The following is a 23,196-nucleotide window of genomic DNA, read 5'->3' on the forward strand; positions in this document are numbered from 1 at the left end:
TTTTTTTTTTTTTCCTTTCAGCTCCACTTCTGATCTAAGTTTTATACCACTAACTGTATTTCACAAATATGAAGCTATCCCTTAAGATAGAAACTCCTTCACAGAAATGTGCACTGCCTGTTATAATCTCTTTCAGCTTGAAATACAGCAGAATAAAATGCACTTTTATTGCATCTTTTTCTTGTTCTTTCTGCAGAGAGGATCATGGAGGTGTGCTCACAAAAGCCAGCTGTGGCTGGTTGCTTGTATAAATCCTGGGAAATGGAGTTTTCAGCCAGCATAGAAGTGAAGGGGCACTTAATTACATGGTTAGATTTGATAACTTCTTTTAGAGAACTGGATTCCTCAAGTTCATTTGCTGAAGGGCTCCAAGTACAGACCGAGCATGAAAATAGCCTGAACATTTGTTCTGAGAGATATACATGTCCCCAAATTACCGGTGGAGTTGCTCCTAAGTGCAATTACTAGAACCCTTTTCATTCTCAGTTTTGCTAATGAACAAGATGGGCTTCTTTCTTTGGTTTGAAGCGTCAAGCCTTCATCTACTCTTATGATTAAATGGAAAAAAGAATTTTCAGCACTATCTGTTTTTGATTTTCTATTGGTTTATCAGTGTGATGATGCTGAAAATGGAGGCTCAGGCTATGGCTCTGGTAATGACTGTGTGGGCTGGGGGGAGGCGAATTACTGCATTGCCATTGTGAAATCAGGACTAGGTATTTTCACTTCTCCCTGGCAAGAGGCAAATTTATCATGCTGTCCTTGTTCCAAAGGAACAAAAAATTGTAGTGAAAAATGCAATAGTTAAATGGGGATAAAAGAGTCTTGTAGTCCTCAGTTTTTATTCTTTCAAAGTTTTAGAATTTTTTTTGTTGGGGCTCCTCAGGCGAAAGGGAAAGGGAAGGTTCATACCTGAAAGCACAGTGAAGACAGCAGCAAAGGCATTTAACTTGAGCCCATCTATCACACTGCTTGAATGAAAGAGCTCGAGGCACATAAGGCTGAATCCGACGACTAACAGCATGATGTATAACACCTCGGATACTACTGATAACCACAGGACACCTGCAATGCACAAGACCAGCAACCAGTCACTTATTTGGTAAATAATAAGAGGTAAAGTTGGTAAAAATTAAGTAGGAAATCAGGAATATCTAGGAGTAATTGGGTATTCAGAAAGTTTAAATTTAGTAAACCACCACCCCAAATCTGAAAAGTAGAAAAGGTAGTAAATGAGCATGTGAAGAACAGCAGGATGGTAAAGATACTGCAGAAAGAAAAAGCTGTTTCCTAAGATCCCAGGTTGCTAAAGGACCTCTTTGGGTATATCTAGAACCTCTTGGCTCCTATGACCCAGACATAGGACACAGAATCCATTTTCCCTCCCTATGTCAAGGTTTAGATGAGCGGAATCTAGCATACATGTGGAGATGGCACATATTACCTTACAGTACGTGGGCTGGTGGGAGATGAACAGGCTTGGATACCTCTTTTTCACAAGACTGTTCAAAGAAAATGTTTTCAGTCCAGTTTTTAAAATGCTTATCACAGCATAGTGTCGGGGCCTGTTATTAGAAACGCTGTTTCACAGAAACTGGTGTCCTGCAGAATGACTGTTCTGACTTTGGGTCTTTGGATCCACTGCACAGATTTCTGCCGCTGCGACTATATACAAAACCTGCCAGAATACCTGTGGGGTGGAACCAGTTATTTATAACATACTCAGTTGAAGAGCTGCAGATACAAAATTCGGACTGCCTTCTGTTTTCTCAACCCCTAGGTACAATCCCTCCGGTGAAGGGTAGAGCTGATGTGCCCCGTTTGACTCGCACGTTCTGCAGGACTTTGGGGTCGTGCACAGGTAAGTGGTTCTGGCAGCAGTTGGTAGGAAGGGGGGCTGAGACTGATTCATCTGCTGTAGAAGTTACATTTGGAAATTTCAGCACAAAGCCTGTAGCAGGATCTGCTGAGTCTTTTAAAGTCACCAAGCCATGGGGTAAATTTGAGAGGATGGTAACAGATGATAATGTTGAGTCCCTGCCAGACTTCCAATCGCTGTTTCAGCACGAGAATCTGCTAGAATTCTTCAGTACATTTGCTAACCTGATTGCTAGAGTATTCACCTGGAAACAATGAGCAGTGATGGGAAATTTCAGCCTAAGCAGTAGAAACATGGAAAGTTAAGCATCTGAAGACAATGGCTTACATTAGAAAATGTTAGCTGTAACCATAGAGACTGCTACAGGCTTCACTTATATTAATACATTCTCTCCTCACTGTAAGAACATATGTGTGATAATGCCTATAGTTGAGCTTATCAAACTAGATGTGCAGTCTCACTTTTATCAAATATTTGAGTGTCCTCTTGGTGACCAGGATGATCCCAGCTCACATTTTGTCTGGGAATTTGTCTTTTTGTTATCACAACTAATTAATACGTGCTATTAGTAGTTGGTACCATATCTGACCTTTTGAGTTTTTCAACAATACTACAGAGGTAGTAATAAATAAACCTTTTAATTTCTCACAGTGACTTCATGTGTAGTGTTGCATCTATCAACAGCAAACAGCTGTTTATCTCACTCCTATTAGCCAATTTGGTATCAGGGCAACTGGCACACTCTTCCAAAAAGAAATACAAGTGAGAGACAGCAAGGGTGTTCTGCGATACAGCAGGATTAAGAAGGAATTTTGCCTCATTTTCTCACAAACAGAAGTTTCTATGACAAGAGAATGATGAAGTGGTTTGAGTTGGAAAGAATTAGATTATGTAAACCTGACTTACAAACTGAGGCAGCAGAGAGCCCTAACTAGCTAGTTCTGATTGATAAATTTTTCAGCCCAAACTTGAAAGAGGAATATACAACATATCTGCCCAGGTGTTTATTGCCCTGTTTCAACTCTTGAGGATACTCACTACTGGTATCTACACACAAGGGCAGTGCTGTAGTATTGAATGCAGCTCAAGGCTGTGGTGTGGCTCTGTCCTCTGCTTCCTTGGGTAAACAACTGGCTGAAGGGTGCAGAAAATTGTAGTCAATGGGGTAACATCTGGCTGGTGACCAGTCACTAGTGGTGCTCCTCAGGGCTCAATTTTAGGACCAGTTCTGAATGTTTTTATCAATGACCTGGACACAGGAGTTGAGCACATGCTAAGAAATTTTGCTGATGATACTAAATTAGGAGAAGACATTGAGTCTCTCAAGAGCACAGAGGCCTTAGAGAGAGATCTTGGTAGATTTGAGTGCTTGGAAATCACCAACCGTATGTAATTTAACAAGGACAAATGCTGGATTCTGCTCCTGGGACAGTGTAATCCTGGATGTATGTATAGACTGGGGACAAGAGGCTGGTGTGCAACCCTGCAAAAAGGGATCTGGCAGTTTGGTTGGTGGCTTGGATGTTCGGTTGATGTACATCAGCTGTATACAAGTTTTATCTGTTGCCCACCTTTGAAACAGTGCTTGAAGCGGGATGCTGTAGACGCAAAGACTGAGTGAGTTTCCTGTGGAAAGCATAGGCAACTCTTTCTTCTTTTTTCTGGGCCCTATTCCTATCTGGAAAGGAACTTTCTGTCTAACTCTCATGTCTTATTTCATGGTGCACACCAAATATCTGCTCTGTGCCTTTTTAGGATGCACTTAATGTGGGGGAAGGTAAGTCACACATGCAGTGTGTGTATAGTTCTGTGTACGTCCTGTCCTGCCTGCTTTGATTCTGAATTTCATCTGAAATAATAACATCCAGAAAATGCAAGCTATATCTGGATTTTGCATCTTCCTGTGGCTGCCAGGAGCAGAATAGTTGATTCAGGTTATTAATTCAGGAGACCGTGTCTTTCTGTTCTGTGCTGATGGTGAAGTGATCTCCCACTGCTCTTCTCTCAACATGAGATTCATGAGGCAGTCACTTGGCATCATTTACTTCCACTTAAAATTTCTTACAGCCTCCTTCCTGCAAAGTAGAGAGCTCCTTCTCTTGAGGAGACCTCAGTCATTCCAGGTGACAGGGAAGAAGCTCTCCAGAGGATTTATCTCTTTCCCTGTGTTCTCTGCTGTCACCTTTTCTGTCTGTCTCAGTTCCCACCAGCCTGTGTCCTCTGCTCCAGGGGTTTGTCTGGCCTAAGTGTTGGTGAAAAAAATCTCTCCTTCAGAAGAGTCAGTGCTTGATTCATTTGGAGACTCCTACATGGATGGCCTGTATCGGAGGGTCTGTTTTCTTATAAATCACCAGCTTTGTCTCATATTTTTTTTGTTTTCACCCTGTTTATGCTTTTTCCTTGCCTTGTTCATCCAACTGACTGTTAGATGTGCAGAGAAAGTGCTGTGGGTTTTGGGATGCGCCTGTTATGCCAAGGACATTCCTTATTAATGCAGAAAGATTTCAGGTTCTGACCTGCCTCCTCCGCACTGTGTGCAGCATTTGTCAGAAGGTGTGTCATCCCTGCTCACCTTGTAGGAAATAATGCTGCGACATTGTGGCAGCAATGTGAAACCTCCTAGGAAAGAAGAATCTTTTACTGTAAAACAAAACTAAATCAAATCTAATTCCTGTACACACATTCTCACAAGCATGAGTATGTGCAAGGAGTCCATCCAGCATGCAAGCACGAAGACACATGTATTCAATCTTTCCAGCATTCCCGGAAATTAATGTAGAGGATGCCAGCTGTGGAGTCATCCTCATGTTTTCTGGGCTTTTAGTAGGTTAGCAAAAATGGGCTAGGTTTGCATGTTCGTTTCTGTCCTGGCTAGGAGCTGACAGTCTTGCTGTTCTGTCATGACTCTGTTGCACATCATGATTTACTTGTTGTCCTGTATCTCCCAACCTGGTGTCTGAGAAGCTGCAGGTAGATGGGCACTAGGATCTTGATGACCCACTAACCTTGGTACCATCAACACCTGCTATTCTAACACGCCTTATCCTGCCGTTTTTTACACCAACCAGTCTATCGCGCCCTCAACAGTGTTCCTGATAATGACAGAGTTACTTTTCTGTACTGTGGGCCACTTTGGATCTTTGCTCCTGCCCCACAGATACTACGCTGCATGTCCCAGGTGGGATTGTTCTGAAGCTGAACACCACAGACTGTGGAGCTGTTTCTGAAGGTAAAGGAGTTGCCATCTTCAGCACAACCTCCTTGCAAAGCACAAGCACTGGAAGGGCAGGACCTGGGCTGAGCTGCCTACCTAGAACTTGAGATAGTGAAGCTGGGACTCACTGAAAAATTTCACATAAATCAACTTACATATGGGACTCCTACCTCAGAAGGAATCATATCACCTTCATATCATCTGGCCTCAAGACAGATTGCACTCTATATGATCACCAGATTTGCCTAAAATGTGGAAATATAGCCCTGCTGAAAGCTTGTTTTTCATCCGTGCTTCTGTCATTGTCCAGAGATTCTCATTGTGCAAGAAGATCCATAAACTAGCTGGGATATCACTGAACTTCTTTGTGTCTCTGAGTTACTGTTATTTCCTCAACAATGTGTTAGCAGATTGTCTTCTCTGTGGAGTTCACGGTGAAAAGCATCAGTGCCACCTCCTCACGGGTTTAGCCACTGAATCAGTACTGTTACATGCCAAGGAAATTCGTGTGAAGTGAACATACTCTTTATTGTGACTGAAAAGATAACTGTTAACCACATGATCGCTGAAATTTTAGGAGACTCAAGTACATCATGAACCAACGAGATCAGTCCCTTGCATGTCTGTCAGACAGTGGAGGGCAGCATCAACATTTTGAAAGAAGATTCATAGATACTGAGTGCATTTCTGCAAAGCTGGTGATCACGTTAAGCGCATCTGCCAGAGACAACGTGTTAACAAAAGGATGTTGCAGATAATTCTGAATGAACGAAACAAACTGAATATTTTTCTGACAGTGAGGTAAAGAAGCTTTACTTCAGCCTGAAATGAGTCTCAGAGCTCAAAAGTTCTTCAGAAAACTTGAATGTATTTCAAGTCAGCCCTGATCACTAGGGAAGGCAATGTGAATGAACACACTATTGTCAGAAATCTCCATTGCTGACTTTCCTTTGAAATAGGAATTCTGAAAAGTCACAGAAATTCTGCTTAGAAGAACTCAAGGCATCATACCACATTTCCATGAATTCCTGATTATGGAATGCAAAGAACAGTGTGATTAATGACTTCCAGGAGTTTTGAGCTGATTTTGACTGTTTAGTATCTAAATTAAGTATAAATGTGAAACTGGGGTAACCGCTGTTGTCATAGGTTATTCTGTTGGTTTGCATCTGGCCTTTTTCCTTTGGAGTAAGAAAAACTAAGGGCCATTCACAATACCCTGAGTGAAAACACATATCAAAACATGGAGTATTCTTTGTTCAAATCCACTGCAATGTCCTGTCCCAAAAAAGCAACAGCTGCTAACTCCAATTTTTCTGCGAGAGCGCTCTGGTTAAACTGACCTCAAGAATGTAAAGACCACAAAGTTTCATAATTAAATTACTGTTGTGCTTCTGAGATTAATACAGCCAACAAACCAGTTCTAGAAAGTCAAAATACACATCTATACTTCCTACCACCTACATTCACATGCAGCCATGGAGTTTTAAGCTAAAGATGTATGATTGTAAACTTGTTGGCAAATCAGAAAAGTTGATTTTTGGTGCTGGCTCAGTATGCCAAGAGTTTCTGATGCCAGATTGTGAGGTTCTGTCTCCAGATGAAAGAACGTTATTGAAATCCCCTCCTGGCTGCTTCTCTGGGCTGGTCAGGTCATGAAAATGACTGTAAAAGATCCAATATTAATACATGTTCTCAAGGCAACACTGAAGAGGTGGCCAACAGAGAAATTGCTGTTAGAGTTCAAAGCATTTTTAATCCATAAACATGAGCTGTTTGCTCGTAAAGGATCCCTTCTGGGAAAATCATATTGCTATTCCTGAAGGAGACTGCTGAGTCATGTTAACTATGTTATATGCAGCATAGGCAGGAATTGTGTGCATGAAAATGTTAGTCATGCATTTTGGCTAGTGGCTTGGAAAATATGGCAGCATTTAAAAAACCTCATAAATGAATGTATTACCTGCCAAGCTATGTGACGCTGCCCGCTGGAAGCCCCAGCGTTACCTGAGCAATGACCAAGAAGTAATAGTCCAGAGTCTGTTTTGATTTCTGAAGGCCCTTTCAGGCAGAAAATTAGCTTCCTAATTGGGGTAAACTCATATTCAGGATGCCTCAGTGGGATTTCATCCTCCTCAGAAACACCTAGTGCCACATTCTGTGCTCCCGGCTGAAGATGATCTGTGGTTGCTGCTTACCAGCCCTTCTAATAGCAGAACTGTCCCTCTGGCTGATGAAGGATGTGACCAAAGCAGCTTCATTTGAACTGTCATACCATGCCATGCTGTCCCTGAGCAAGTAATCAGACCGGACAATGGTGCAGAGAGCCACAGAGATCTTGAAAAGGTTTGTACTTGCTAAGGTTCCCTGTGACTCAATGTTACACATCTGCTCTGATCATCAGAGTCTGTCCGAGCTACGATGAGACATCATCTCAAGTCACTTCTCTGTCAATTCAACCTTGATCTGGCTGAGGAAATTCTGATATAAGCAAGTAGATGCTTTGGGGTTTTTTTCTACATCATGCTTTATCATATGACAAAAAACCCTCTATGTGCTAGAAACGGTGGAGCTGAGCAATGTGTGCTCCTAAATAACTACTGAGGTTATCGTGTCTGACTGAGATGGAATCCAGAGCACTGCACTCAAAGGACAAGCCAGGTGCTGCATCGTTGAGCAGCTGAAGAGATATCAGTGTCCAAGCAACACTGTCCTGGAGAGTGTGCATCCTCCTTGCCTCCTCATTGGTGTTGGTGCTAGCCTCAGACACCGATGCTGTTACTTGAGGAAGAAAGTGCTTCTGTTAGCTCATGGTTCACAGTCATTGCCCCCAAGATCCCTGGACTGCTGAACAACACAGGGAAACCACAAGAGGCTGTGAGAGTCAACTAGACAGATGTCATCCAACATGGGAAGAAAAGAACCATGTATGAGGGCAAAACTTGGGTTTGGGTGGTATGAATTTGCCTAGAGGAAGCCATGGTGCAGATGTTGTTCCTTCTTTGTACAAAAATATTATTCTTCTTGCTCTCTATGCATGCTGCAGCAGCCAGGGGGATGGGGTACTTGTCACCCTTGTTCATGTTACCAGCAACAAAAAGCTATGCTCACTTGCTTTGACAGCCTCAGGTCTGTATGTCCTGCTTTATGAACATAACACTTGCATTGGAGATGGGGGGGAGAGCACCTGTGTACTAGATGGGAATGGTTCCTTCTCCTTGGTTTGTTTTTTGATGATGAAACTCTAAGTCCTTTCTGTAAGGTATTGCGTTAGACCTAAACAGTGTGTGAGGGACCCAGAACATACCTTCTTAGACTGAAAGATTTGAGGCAGGTCTTTCTCGTCACCCTCCTGGGAAAGGGAGCAGAGGTTGCTGTGAAAAGTGTGACCCTAACAGTCCTCTTGCGCTTCCCTATTCCTATCAAGATCTAGTTGTCAGGAAGATGCTGACCATCCATAGCCTGTGGCACACACGATGGTCTGCAACATCAGGGAAAATCTAGTTCTTTCTTTAATACTCAATTCCAGAGCTAGCAGCATGATGCTGCGAGCATACTGGCAGCTGCAAAACATGTAGTAGGTGCTGGGTTTTATGGTGAGTGCTCTGTAGACCTAATGGTGTTTGGTTTTCTTGCACTAATGATTTTTAAGATATTCTGTTTACCTATGTAGAATGGCATGTTCTCTGCATTTTTGGTCCTGCCTGCTTGGTTCCTCCTGGTCTATATTTGTTGTCCCTATGTTTCTTGTCTCAGGCTGTTGTTGCTCTGCTTTTCCAGACTTTTACCCACTATGTTGGAACTGACACCTGGGTCTCACTTTAATCTCTCCTCTTCACATTCAGTGCAAGACAAAAGAGAGGAAAAAATATAGAAATGTTGTACGTCTTGTTTGGGAAAAGCATTAAAGTAAGCTTAAAAGGGCCATGTAAATCTCATGCTTTCTCTTCTAGTTGCATTCTGATGGTTTTAGTCATTTGCTCATCTCTGCTGCTCCTATACTGGGAATTACCAGCCAGAAATATTGGAGTGATCAATAAAAAATGGTGAAAGGAATAAACATTGAGCATGCTGTTGTGGCTGGCGTAGGGACTCAGCTCTGAGCAGTCAGCCCATCTGTTGGTTAATGCAGTCTCATAATATCAGACCATCTGCCTGCTCCTCTTGTGCTGCAGTGTAAAAAAAACTGGGAGAAGTAGACCACAAAGCTATGAGAGACGTTCCTCCAAAACAAAGTAAGCTTCATGATCCTAAAAGCCATCAGAGATATCTAAAACTGTGTGTTATCATAAAACAGCTAAGACATTCAAGACAGATAAAGGGCCAGCACCCAGACAAGAGACTGCAGTTTGCAAAACCTGAGAGACTATATGATAAACACAAGCACCAGAAACTGTTTAGGTGAGAGAATTGCCAGGTGCTTGGATTCTCTTCAGCTTTAGTTCTTCATCGGTTTCTTTAGTTTGAAAGGTGAGGTGGACCTGTGAGCTAAATAAAAGTATTCTCTTCTAGATAATGATGTGTTTTCTATGACTTTTTATGGTTCTGACACTGAGCTTGGTTCTGAATTTAATCCTGTGTATGGCACCAAGCAGACTGTGGAATATCTTTGTGCCTATATTCTTTTCTTCCTGGTGTGAAAACAGTAGATTAATACAGTAAAAAAGACCATGAAAAACTCTCTAAAGCAGGACTACCCCATATGCCTTGATAAATATATTTGGGCTAAATGGAGCTACGGTGCAGGGTCTGGGTGTACTTCCGTCCTCAGCACTGGGCTGAGACATTAATTATGTTCAGACCTTGTGGCTAGCATTCTCCACAGCAGAGAACTGGTGTTCTCCATGCCTGTGGCATCACCAGCATGAAAAGCAAGGCTGTTGCTTCCTTTTAGGACTTTAGCTTGAATTCTGCTATTAAGCATGGCTTCATCTTTGTATATCTAATTAGCTTTTAAAAATAACTTCAATGATTCATAATAGACGTATAAGAAAACACAGATAAAATATTAGTAACACATTTTTTTCCTGCATACTTAATCATAACTCCCCTAATACGAGTGCACAGGTACTTGTCTGTGTGGGTATGTATATACCCTATTGCAGATATGTTAAGAATAATGTAAGCAGAATATGAAACGTTCAAGAAGACAATGGGGACTGTTTTGGAAAGTGTACAATTCTTGTGGGATTCCCAGTTAAGTTTCGCTGCATGCGGGTCTCTAAGTGGTCCTTGTAGAAAATCTGTCCTCTTTTTCTTCTCAGGAATAGCTACCCAGTACACAAAGAAGGAGGTTTGTTTCTTACCTTGGCTGTTCCAAGATTCATTTGTCTCTTTTCCAGCCTGAAATCTGTTCTGTGTTGTCCTTCTCACACACAAAAAAGTATTCCCTACCTTTGACCATAACTATCAAACCCTCTTCTCTATCTTTTAAAATTTTATTCTGATTTTTTTTGAGCTGGGGCTGGCAAGGGAGGGATGAGAGGTGCACACAGAGTGCTGCAGGTGGTTACATCATGAATATGTGTGATGGCATGGTGACTTTTTTGTTTTGTTCTTGATTTCCTACAATGATCCTAATAGTTCTTTTCATCTTTTCTTAATCTCTGCAGAGCAGTGAATTAATGTTTTCATAGAAGTGTCTGTCATAGCTCCAAGAACTTTATCCTGAGGGGTAAAAGCTAATTCAGAACCCATCACTGTATATGTAAAGGTAGGATTACTCTTCATGTTCACCACTTTGCATTTATCAACACTGAATATTATCTGCCTTTTTCAGTCACTCAGTGACTGAGAAAGAAAGATTTGTGAATAGTTTAGATACCTGTAGTATATCTAGTATCTTTGTAGTTTTCACACTCCATTTGTCCTTTCTGCTGAACCTGTTAATTTCTTTTAATCAAGTCTTGTTTTTCTTGTGTTCCCTTCTTCACACCTTTTTTTTTTTTTTACTTCTATTGCTTCTGTAACGATGCTGAATTTGTCTATGTTAGTCACAGATGCGAGGTATCTCTCACTAACATTTTGAACCAAGTTCCCCACACCACTCAGGAATAAGTCAAGAGTTACAGGTTTCCCAAGTGATTTCTCCATGCTCATAAAATTTATTCAAATTTTAGTCTCTAAATCATACCATGTATGACAATTTCTCAGTCTGTGCATGGGGTTTTGAAGTCTACTCCTAGTTTTGTTTTCTGTCCTTATACCTTCTCTGATATCGAGTTTAACCGTGCTACTGTAAGCTGCCCCAATGGGTGATCACTAATAGAATTCTGTAATTTTTATCTGAGCATGGAATCCATCCATAGAGATTGTGTTGCTCATTAATGACATTACCTTGTTATTCTGATTCAGCTTTAGTACATGACATCTGCTTTGTCTTTCACTGTAATCAGTATCAAGACGTTATTGTCCCACTAATTATCTTTCTCCCATCAAATTTCTGGTACACCTATTATGTCAGGATCCATTAAAATCAGGCATCTAGTTTTTCTTCTCATTAATTGCTGTTGTAGCGCTGGCTTAGAAGCATGTATAGATTTGGCTCAGCTTTCTCTTTTTCTGTGCTGTGTTTAGGTGAGACTTTATTTATTTGCTGTTTGCCATGTGCTATCTTGGTTTGCCAGCTCCTTCTTAGACAATACAGAATTTTTATTGCTTCATCTCTACAGGATGCATCATCATGAGCTGTGTAGAGGACATGCAGAAGGCATCTCCTACCTCTGCCAGTACAATCTCTAATTTAAAAAGTCCCCTGTAACATTTTGGACTGTTAAATGCTCACTAGCAATGAGCATTTTCCTTCTGCAAGGTTTTGCCTTGCCTCAGCCTCCATGGTCTCTAAAAAGTCTTGTTTATTTTATGCATGTGGACTTCCCTATAAATAAGTAGAAAGCAATGCAATATAGGCAGTTGCTGATGACCTGCTGCTTTGCCATTCATTGCGGGTATTATTCCATAGATATCACAGCTGAAGCAAGTGGGGTCCTACAGAGCACTAGAGTAACTTAGACCAGATTGTACCATACCTGTAAGGAGCTTGTCCTATCCTATGTTGGTGTGCCCATCTCTAAATTTTGAGCCAACGCTGACCTTTGAGCCTGTTCCTGAAGCAACTTCCCAACAGGACTCCTCAGGCCAGAGCACCTCACTTCAGTATGTGCTGCAGGCACTGCAGGTGTTTGGAAAGTGCCTGAGCCACAGCTCCAGTGAACACCATCTCCAAAACTCTTGGGGGCACCGCGTTTCCTGCAAGCTCTCTCTCTTCCCCAGCAAAGTTCTTCCAGCACAAATGCTGCTTTCAGCTGATTTCCACTGTATATATCACAGCCTTCACTTGCGCAAGGAGTTCGGCTCGTTATGACTCCTCATCCTCTGGCTCTCCATGTTGCTGTGGTTGACAACTGACATGTATGCATTTATAGAAGGATGCGGGAGTTCAAATCCCCATGCAGTTCTAGGCAGGGGGAGGAGCAGACCTGTGTATGTATATAGCTGCGGTGTTATGCTAGTCAGTGACATCATTTATCAGATCATTTGATGGGACATATTACTACCTTGTGCTTTCCATTGTGGAGCTATAGTTTCCAGACATAATATTTAGCCTTGGTTTCTTCCTTTTGAATGTATCCTCCAAGGCATCTTGGAAGTTCTCTTGGGCACGGAATTGAAGCAATGGGAAAGGGGAGTTGGAAGGTGCACCCAAATGGTGTTATGAGAGGAGGAGGGTGGTGGAGTGTGCCCCAGCCAGAGTGTTCTGGATGGGCACTGCATCCAGGAGCTTGACAGAAAGATGATTTAGCAAAGTTTTCAATAGCCCAAAGGGAAAGGAAAGACTGCAAGCTGCATTCAAAAATGGACCAAGTAGTTGAAAACTGAGCGTACTTTGCAGTGTAATGTGTAAGTGCCCCTCACTAAATAGGTTTCCCGTTTCTTCTTCAGACATCAAAATACTCAGCAGGAGCAAACCTTGGATTAAGTTTTGTGGAGAAGATCTCAGAAACAATTCAGAACTGAAAGATCAGGTCCAGCCTACTGTGGCAGTTTCCTTCCAACTCCTTCTGGAAATACTTGCTACCTAGTAAGATACACACATCTGTAGTGAGAATTAGAAAACAGCACGCTTCATGGGACCCAACAACATCTACTCTGTGAGAACTCATTAAAAGTACTGGCCAACATAACCAGCTATTGCCCTATCATTCTTTATTGATAGTGAATGGAAACTGTAATAAGAAATATTTGTGGACACAGAAAATGTTTTGGGTTTTTTTTCTAGTTATTATCTACCATCACCAAGCTGATTTTGTTAAGCAGATTTGGCACTAACAACCAGCAATAGCTAATAAATTCAATGTTAGGCTTATAAGGTTCTGACAGATTGTTGGCAGCTGCCTTAAATGCAGGGAAGAGCTCTCCTAGTGTGGGTTGCAAATGCTTATTTATACCATACTGTGGGTCTGTTTGCCCCAAATTTTGCTGCCTCCTTTTAGTAGATGTCATTGGTGCGATATATGGAAAGGGTATAAGAGCTGATCAGAAATACAGTATCCAGCTACGCTAGAGTTCAGCACAAATGGATTAAAGATAGGAAGCTCAAGCTTAAGTTATTACTTTTTTACAGTAAGAGTAAGAAACATTTTCATTTATGAATGCAAGATTTGTGGTAAGAATGTAGCTAGGCCTTACCATAGATGGTTTTACTGTGAATATTTCAGTGATAAGCTTTTCCATGCTAAGAAGGTTTTAAATATTATGCAGAGTTTTTATACTGACTTGCTGTTAATTGGTGAGGGACTCTAGAAGACAGTGGCTACACAACTTGTTCTTAGGCTTCCTTTTAGCATGCCTTAAAAGTGGAAGATTATGTGCTCAGAGGTATTTCAACAGCCAGTATTTAGCTTAAAGGTTGGTTAGATAGAGGTCATCTTCGGATCACGGAAAACCAACTGAAAAGAAAACTTTAGAAAGCCTGAGTGCTCAGTTGCAGTAACAGAGCATGTACACATGGAGACATTTTAGATAATCAAAACCTTGAACAGCCACGTTTTAGTGGTGATGCTAAGAATGTGTACAGAAACCGAATAAGCTGACGTCTCATTGTGCAGACAAGTTGAGTCCACAAATTCCCAGTTACACAATGGACAACAATATATTTGTATAACTGAGCTCCACTTTTTATATTCACTGCATTTTATCAACTCTCATTTACTTGGAAGAAGAATCAAGAATCTGTCCCAGCACTAGGTGTAACTGAGTAGTTGACAAGCCTATGACCATTAAAGTCAACGCTGAGTGAGGGGGTGAATAAAGGAGTAGGAAGTTATTTCTATCTGGAAAAGAGAACAAAAGAAGTCAGGAAGTTGAATTCTGCAGCGAAAGCAAGTTGGGCATCATTGACACACAATTTTCTCTTCACATGTGATGAAAGTATCTCTGGACCGTACAAGACTGATGGCGGAAAATTCAGATTAACTATGTTGCAGTGTCCAACTTGACCTACAGTTGTTTGTGAGTCAGATGGTCAGCACTTTCCATCTCTGACTGAGTATTCTTCTCTCTTTCTGTCGATATGCTTTACAACTCCACGGCAAGACTTCAGAAATAGTTATAAGTTTCTTTATACCACTACACGAAAAGAGCCTTTCTTCCTCAAAAAGGAAAAATAGAATAATCTAGAAATATACATTGACATCATGCAGCAGGTCTAAAATTCAATTTTAAAAAAAATTGCTGACAGCGTTTCACACAATCAAAAGAAATACTTAATGTAAAGCACTAAATGCTGTTTTGGAAAGTGTGTGGGTGATGCAACCAAGCATTATGCACCATAATGAACTTTCACAGAAAATGGATAAAGCACAAAAACATCCCATTGCCTTTATAACAGACACATTGTGCTTGTTTTGAGTCTGTCTTCTGAAGGTGCCATGCAATGCTGTTAGTCCTTGTACTGGTAAAGGCAGTGAACTGCCCCAGGTTGCCTTTTCAGTTCCTCTTACATCTTTATCAATGCCCATCTTATCTCCTCTCATGTGTCTCTCCTTTGGGCTGAAGAGTCTTAGTCTCATCCTTGAACAGAGTCTTCCAGAACTCTGATTATCCTTGCTGCCCTTCTGTGAGCTGGACTAAAAAGGACAAAATACCACGCTACGTTTTATATAAGTCGAAGCGCTCAGATGTATACAGTCCTCATGCAACAGGCTAGTCTCTACTCTGTTCTCAAGTCCTTTCCTAATGCTTTCTAACAGATAGTTTGCTTTTTGACTGCTGCTGAGTATTGAGCTAGTGATTTCGTAAGAATGGCTATGCCCCAAGGTCCCATTTGTGTGTGTAAGATCCAGCTCAGAGCCCATTAGTGGCAGTAATCCCAGGATTGTTCTTCCCTTACGTGCATAATTTATTTAGGTTTACTCACAATGAATTTCACAGAGACTGTCTCTGTTACTATTTCTCTCACTGAACTACCCCACTGCTTTATTAATGGTAATTGCCCTTCTCTTTCAGTTTGTCCAGCTGATCAGCAATTCAGACAAACTAAGAACAATTGTTCCTTACACCACTCGCTGCCTCTCTGTCAGACCTGATGAAGGTACCGTATGCCCAAACGGTTTTGTGATTGTCTCAAGTGATCTAACAAAATATATCGCTGCTTTGCACAAACATGAATTTTCATCCGTCCTTTGGATTCTCCAGAAGCCCATTGTTAGTGTGAAGGACTCTGCAAGGCTCGTGTACCTCTTCAGCGCTGTGCAAAACGTTCTGTCTTGAGCAGGGAGCGGGATGGGCTCAGCTGCCCAGTTTGTTAATTGAACTCTTTTTCCTGATAAATGCTATTGAAAGAAAACTTTTGCAGCCTGCCTCTTTCTGTGCACTCGAATGTAATTTTTGTTCTGAGGGTAAATCAAACAAACAAGCAGCTACATGATTCCCTCTCACAGAGACATTTGGTACTGTGACTGCAGTTTTCTGACCATAAATGTCTTCATGGCCTGAGGAAACAGTGTAGCATGTCCTTCCTCACTAGAGGAAGAAGGGAAATGTCTGTATTACAATATAAATCTTTATTTTCTTGAAAAAAATAATCTGAATGAAGAGAAATGACACATCTGCATAAACTGAGTAAACAGCTGTCTTAAACCCTTGGCATTTGTTTCACCTGGCTGTATGTAATCTGGATGACACGTAGGTCCTCGTGTGCTCAGGAAGTAATGTTTCCCCTGGCACTGAAGTACGACAAGAAACAATACCGATGCAATTTGTAAAATGGGAAGAAGCCTTGACTGTATTGTCTTACCTTTTTCAGAAGCCGGGGCAAGGTCAATAAAACTTCGACATTTTTCACCTTTAAAAGAAAAGGATTATTTTAGGAGACAGAAGTTGATTGATTTTCCTCTGCCTCCTCTTTCTGACTGGTGTTTCTGCCATCATTCCCACCTGAGACTCTACAGGACTACTAGCTTGTCTCACACAGAGAGCAGACATTTACCTGTGCCTCCAACCTGGGCCAAAATTGCTATGCTCACAAGGCTGGACTCTCCCTTAGGACTGAAGTCCCTTGATTAGGAGTATGAAATACAGTTAGTGAAGAAACATGTTCTCTCTGACAGTTGGGTCCCAGTTGGGTCAGTTGTGCTCTTTGCCAAGGCTGGGAACAGTGTTGGGCTCCAGATGGAGGAGCGTTGGGAGAGCACAGGCCTATTTCACCAACACTTTTGCCCTCCTCCTCCTCATCGTCAGGACAATGTGTGTGCCCCACCAGGGTCTGATGGAACCTCCCAGTGCCAGGAGGCATTGCCCCAGGCACAGATTTCTCAATAGACAGATATGACACGTGTGACTAGGACAGACAAAACCTGAAGCACAAAGCAAGCTAAGCGATTGCATAGCATTAAAAAAAATTGTTAAAAAAGCAGGCAAATGCCTTGGTATAACCATCACAGCCCTGTGCCACTCCTTCTGCTTTGTGGCTGCTGCATCCATTTATCATTGTAAATTAAATTTTCTATGTTTTTGCAGGCATTCTTGAGAATTGCTTCTGAGCAGGCAAATGTATCTTAAGGGTGGATGTTTTGACCTTTCTTTTTATTTCTTCGGGCAATCAGAGATTATAAAATAATTCCTCTGCTCTAGGTGCATCCATACACCAAGTGTATGCGTTTCCTTCAATATGCTATGTTCCAAGGTGACCAACAGCCTGCCTGCCTCGAGGAATCAGAGCACAGCATGCCTGCCAGAGCTAATGGAGAAGAAACCATTTTGCCCTTTAAGACTCTAATTGACGCAAAAGCAGCTTCAGGAGTAGGTTTTTTATTAGTTTTGCTAAATTTTAATTGCACAGTTGAAAGACTGATTTAGGAAATGTAAGCCATTAAAAAAGAATAAACAGTGAAATGCTGTAGTGACGTTGAAGTCTGTGTAATTTTTTCTGAGTTGTAATTGATTGTATGTGCAAACCAATATAAAATGTTAATCCTTGTGGTGTTTTTGTTGGCAGGATTAAGATAAAAGTAACCATTCAAATGATAGCTGTGCTGAAATAACAATCTATTATTATAATGCTATAATTACCACATTTTATTTATTTTTTTCAGTTTTAAACCTATGATAAATATGCTAAAAAGTGTCACGTACATAGTCTGTAGTCTGTTTGTCTGTGTATAAGTTGCTATAAAAGAAAAGATTCACTTGACATTGAAATGAACAATTTAATATCTTCATGGCAGGGGGAAGGACTTCTGCTCTGTGAATCCAGGCACTGTCAAGAGGACAGTCAAGAAACAGAAGTGACACTTGACTTATCAGAGCTCCATCTCTGTTTCCAAAGAGGTAGGTACGGCAGTCCTTATCTGAGCGGAAGGAATGTCAGATGACTAAGTTACTAAGTTTTGGGGCAGACAGACTGAAAGATGCCTGGTGGACCACAGAAATCACAGCATCCCAAAAGTGTTGTGTTGATGGGACCTTGCAGGTCTGTTGCCCAGCCTCCTGTTCAGATCAGGACTATCACTGATGCCCGATCAGGTCAGCTCTGACTTTGCCCAGCCAAATCTTGAAATACTTCAAGGATGACGATACCCATTCCTTAGAGACTCCAAGGATGGAGTTTCTCCCCTGCTGTGGTCCCAGGGCTGCACCACCCTTCTGGAGAAATCTTTCCTTATGCGCAACCTGAACTTCTCTAGCGGCTCTGTCATCTTTGTAGTCATTCTTCCTCTATCTGAAGGAACATGAACAAGCCCATCTCCCTCAACTTCTTTTCACACGTGGTGTACTTTAGGCCCCTGACCGAGAAATCAAGATAAATAGGTGGACTATAAAAGATACTGTGCTGTAAGTTGGAATCATTCTCATCCAGAGACTCTGAGTTTTAGGGCATGAGATGCGTCAGGAATGCATTGACATAAAATCAAGGGAATATAGGGAGAGTGACCCTTAGACTTGAATTTGATATAAGCAGATTAAGCAGGATTTTTCATTCTAGCCATATGGATTTGTGGTTTGGGTTTGGTTTTTGTGGGCTTTTTTTCAGATGTAAGCTATTACTTTTATTGCAGCTTTATCTTAACCTGACTTCAAGTCAACTGACTAGCACTGAGTCATCTCTCACCTGTGGTTGCAGTAAATCTGAAGCCATATTACTGGAAACCTTTAACAAATACCTGACTCTAGGATGTTGTCCTAAGACAGCCAAAGGAGAATGGCATTTGCTGCTACAGAAACTGCACGGGCCATTCTAAAAGTTGGAGATACATGATGCCTTCAGATACATAGCAAGGTACAAAGCCTTTCTGACACGTGTGGCTTCTCAGGAGGCTGATGGTACCATAGTGTTTGGCTGCAGGTTCCTTGTGTTCAGGACGGATGTACAGAGTGTGATCACAGGCTATTTGGAGGAATGTGCATCCTTGTCCTCCCTCAAATCAGCTTGCCCAGAACACAGTCTCTCCCAGGAGAGCTGGCTGTGGCTGAGGCCTCCAGGTTAAATAATATGGACAGAAAATGGTGGAGTGTCCAGAAAAAGGCCTTTTGGAGCCATAGCATAATGAATGATTGTAGGTTGGAGACAGAGAATAAGAAAAGCACGGAGGGAGGTCACTTTCAATGGCTGATATCCAAATTGCACCTGGCTTACTGCTAAAGGTTGTGGTAGGAAGTGCACAAGCAGTTCTTGATCAAGAACACTTCCCTTCATTGTCCCTGTTGCTGGAGCACTGGAAACCCTTCCTCCACCTTCAGTGGTAACCACTGGTGGTATTTATAGACCACATTCATACTTCAGCGTGCAGACACGCATCTCACTGAGAACTGAAGATGTCAGCAGTGCTTTCACTGTTCCTCTTAGGATTTATTCTAAGTTATTTTTGGGTATCTTGTATAACTGATCTCTTAAGCCCTCTTAAGTTTAATTTTAGACTTGGCAGAGTTTATCCTGCTGTGCTGCCCTTTTCCAGATGCATCTTCTCCTCGTAACCAGGCTCCTGGAGAGTCTTTAGAGAATACAGAAAAGGCTGTTTAGAGATGCAACAAGAACAGTGTCTAGGATTCATCCCCCTGATAGTCCTGCCTTCACCCAGTCACAGCAATAATTCTGACAGAAGAAAGCCAAGGAGTGATCTCTGCTGCATATAACTCACATAGAAAGAAGACCACTCTCTGCTTCCATGCAGGAGCAGTGGCCACGTACAGTGCACGTGAAGCTCTCAGAAGCTCACCAGTGTCAGGTTGTTGCTGGAGGCTGAGGAGAGAGGACAGACCGACCACCTAAACATCAACGAGAGCAAAGCATTTGGCTTCTTCTATGGCTTCCCAAGAGTGAGGTGAAACATCACCTATGGAAGCCCTTGTGAATGCATTCCCTCGTAACCAGGCTGGCTCTGCACAAGCTCCATTGTGTCTCTGCTAGGCTTCCTGAGAAGGAGGCATGGGTCATAGGGGCCTGTAGGTCTGGGTACCAGCAACTGGAAAGCCCCAAATTTGTGTGTGTTTTTTGCTAATTAATCCTAACTAATTAATCTAATCCTGCATATGTGCCTGTGTCTGTGTATTTGTAATTCACTAGGGAATTTCAAACTGAAGAGATGTATAGGAAAGACCCAAGGTCTGAGCTGGTGGCTAGGTAAAAGTCTTGGTACGGATAATAGGCTTAGAGCCCATGATAATATCTGAGGGACCACTAGTGTGATGTGCTTGTGCATCTACAGAGGGAAGGGGTGTGCAAGTGTCACTAGTGATCTTCAGACCTGCTCAGCCAGAGCAGAGGAAGAGGAGCGAGCTTGCTGATGGCAGTGATAATGTTGTTTCTGTGGGTGCTGGTAAAGGCACGGCTCTCTCTGGGTTGATCTATGTGGCCAGCCACATTAGTGTCATGTATGCTTGCATGTGTGTGTGTGTGCGCGCGCCCATGTGAGAACTTGCATCTTGAATACCTGCCCAGCCTCAACTGGGAAGGACACCAGCAGCAAACAGACAAGGAGGAGAAATTCCCTGGTCTTAAAGTCCCCTGGGCTCAGCTTCCCAGGAGCACGCACAGCGTTTCCTCAGACTCGTTGAGACTTATCCCATTTCATGACTCTGCAGCTGTGGAAGCTCCCACAGCACTGCAAGTCAAATGTTTCCTAGTTTCTACTGAAGGAGCTTCGGGCTTCTGTGAGTTCTTAGGAAACAGTGTACAGGAAGATGTGGATTTCATCATTGCAGCGGTCCCAGGGACATAGAGAGAAAGTTGTGGCCGCATAAGGACATGATCTCTCTCTCTGTCTTGCTTCCAGCATGAGGCTTGTGTACTTTCTTCTCCTGCTGCTGCTGCTCACAATGTGGTGGGAAGTCCTGAGCCTTCCAGCCTTTCCAAGTCTGTGGGACATACTTGTCATGAAAATCGTCTCATGTCTGCAAAATCAAATCATTTCAGGAAAAAGTAGAAGGCTGTGTGAAAAGTGAGCACTATGCTGGCAGAGCTGCATTCTGGAGAAAGTAAATGGGCTGGTAAAGAGTAAGACTGCTGCAGGGATGGGAAGGAGGCACTGCAGGACACCGCTGACAAGCACAAGTCACATGGTGGAGGGGTCACCACATGTCCTGTCACCTCAGATAGGTAGGTCAGTCCCCCCGACACCTCCCTTGCCATAGCACATGGAGGTAGTGGGGCTGGTCTCTTACCTTCTCCACTGAAAAGTCCTACTTCAGAGTGTCACACACACTTTGGACAGCTGGGACTCTGTGTTGGAGGCAAATGCTCTTACCTTCCTCAGGCAGAGTTCAGAGACATCTGTACCTCCCTAGCCTGAACAATAAGTTGAAAACAAAAGCTAAGAAAGAGAAGTGGCTTTCCGAAGTCCCCCAAATTCAATCCTGCCAGAAAATTAAGACAAACAGGTCCCATAGGGCCATCAGGTCTGCACGCTACACTGGCTCCAGGGCTCTAGCCTGCTTTCCCTGTTATACTCTGCACACCTTGTTGTGTGCACAGTGAAACTGCATTGTGACAGATCAGATGTGCTGAGCTGCAGAGTTGTGGTGAATGGAGTTAAACCCAGTTGGTGGCTGGTCACAAGTGGTGTTCCTCAGGGTTCGATTCTGGGGCCAGTTCTTTTTAATGTCTTTATCAATGATCTGGATGAGGGGATCGAGTGCACCCTCAGTAAGTTTGCGGATGACACCAAGTTGGGCAGGAGTGTCGATCTGCTTGAGGGCAGGAAGGCTCTGCAGAGGGATCTGGACAGGCTGGATCGATGGGCCGAGGCAACTGTATGAGGTTCAACAAGGCTCAGTGCCCGGTCCTGCCGTTGGGTCACACCAACCCCAGGCAACGCTACAGGCTTGGGGCAGAGCGGCTGGAAAGCTGCCTGGGAGAAAAGGACCTGGGGGTGCTGGTCAACAGCTGGCTGAATATGAGCCAGCAGTGTGCCCAGGTGGCCAAGGCGGCCAACAGCATCCTGGCTTGTAGCAGAAATGGTGTGGCCAGCAGGACTAGGGAAGGGATCATCCCTCTGTGCTTGGCATTGATGAGGCTGCACCTCGAATAGTGTGTTCAGTTTTGGGCCCCTCACTACAAGAAGGACATTGAGGTGCTGGAGCGTGTCCAGAGAAGGGCAGCAAAGCTGGTGAAGGGTCTGGAGCACAAGTCTTACGAGGAACGGCTGAGGGAACTGGGATTGTTGAGCCTGGAGAAGAGGGGGCTGAGGGGAGACCTGATGGGTCTCTACAGCTACCTGAAAGGAGGTTGTGGTGAGGTGGGTGTTGGTCTCTTCTCCCAAGTAACAAGCAATAGGACAAGAGGAAATGGCCTTAAATTGCTCCAGGAGAGATTTAGATTGGATATTTGGAAAAATTTTTTCCCCGAAAGGGTGGTCAGGCATTGGAACAGGCTGCCCAGGGAAGTGGTGGAGTCCCCATCCCTGGAGGTATTTAAAAGACGTGATGTGGTGCTTAGGGGCATGGTTTAGTGGTGGCCTTGGGAGTGCTAGGGTGACAGTTGGACTTGATGATCCTAAAGATCTTTTCCAACCTAAATGATTCTATGATTCTATTCTAAGTTTATAACATGGCTGTTGCAATAGCAAGGACCAGAAGCTGATGTCCTGTATCATACTTATTGGCCCTATGTTCCTGAGTTCTTTCCTCTCTGAGCCAGTGATAAATGCCTCATTAATAACCAGGGCAGCAAAATAAAAACAACTCTGAAAAAATCCTCATTTGTACATCTTCCAGCCACATGGTTTCAAAATATTCTAGTTAATTTGACTTAAAAGAAATCCCGTAGTTCTGACTGAAAGACGAATCTCTGTTACAACTCTGCTTTTCATCTTGCAAAAAAAAAAAGAAAAAGCTGTCTGTATTCACTTACTCTGCATAAAATTTTATGAGTTCAAAAGTACAGTTCTGATGGAAATTTAAATGATTAAATTTCATTTAAACAGCATTCCCTTTTAGTAACACTCTGGCTCCCAGCCTACGAAAGACAAGGTCCCCTTTTTTTCCCCAATAGGCCCTAAGAAATCTTTATCTCTCCAATTATATCTGGAGTCATGTGATTCTGATGAGATCCCACATCATCTACTGAGAGTAAAATCATTGTATGTGTCTAAAAAAAGATATAACCCTC

The 23,196-nt window shown here is 42.7% G+C and overlaps 1 protein-coding gene across 1 annotated transcript in view; it reads right to left on the reverse strand.

Annotated features, from left to right (window-relative positions):
- GSG1L (GSG1 like) overlaps positions 1–23,196 on the reverse strand; it is a 59,164-nt gene that overhangs the window by 25,139 nt on the left and 10,829 nt on the right. Inside the window, exons 2-3 of the mRNA XM_010308663.2 lie at positions 16,390–16,437; positions 913–1,065 (exon numbers count right to left, since the gene is read on the reverse strand). Of these exons, the coding sequence (XP_010306965.1) occupies positions 913–1,065; positions 16,390–16,437 (201 nt within the window). The remainder of the gene's footprint in view (positions 1–912; positions 1,066–16,389; positions 16,438–23,196) is intronic.

The sequence above is a fragment of the Balearica regulorum genome, chromosome 15 (genome assembly GCF_011004875.1).
Source record: "Balearica regulorum gibbericeps isolate bBalReg1 chromosome 15, bBalReg1.pri, whole genome shotgun sequence".
Lineage (NCBI taxonomy): Eukaryota > Metazoa > Chordata > Aves > Gruiformes > Gruidae > Balearica > Balearica regulorum.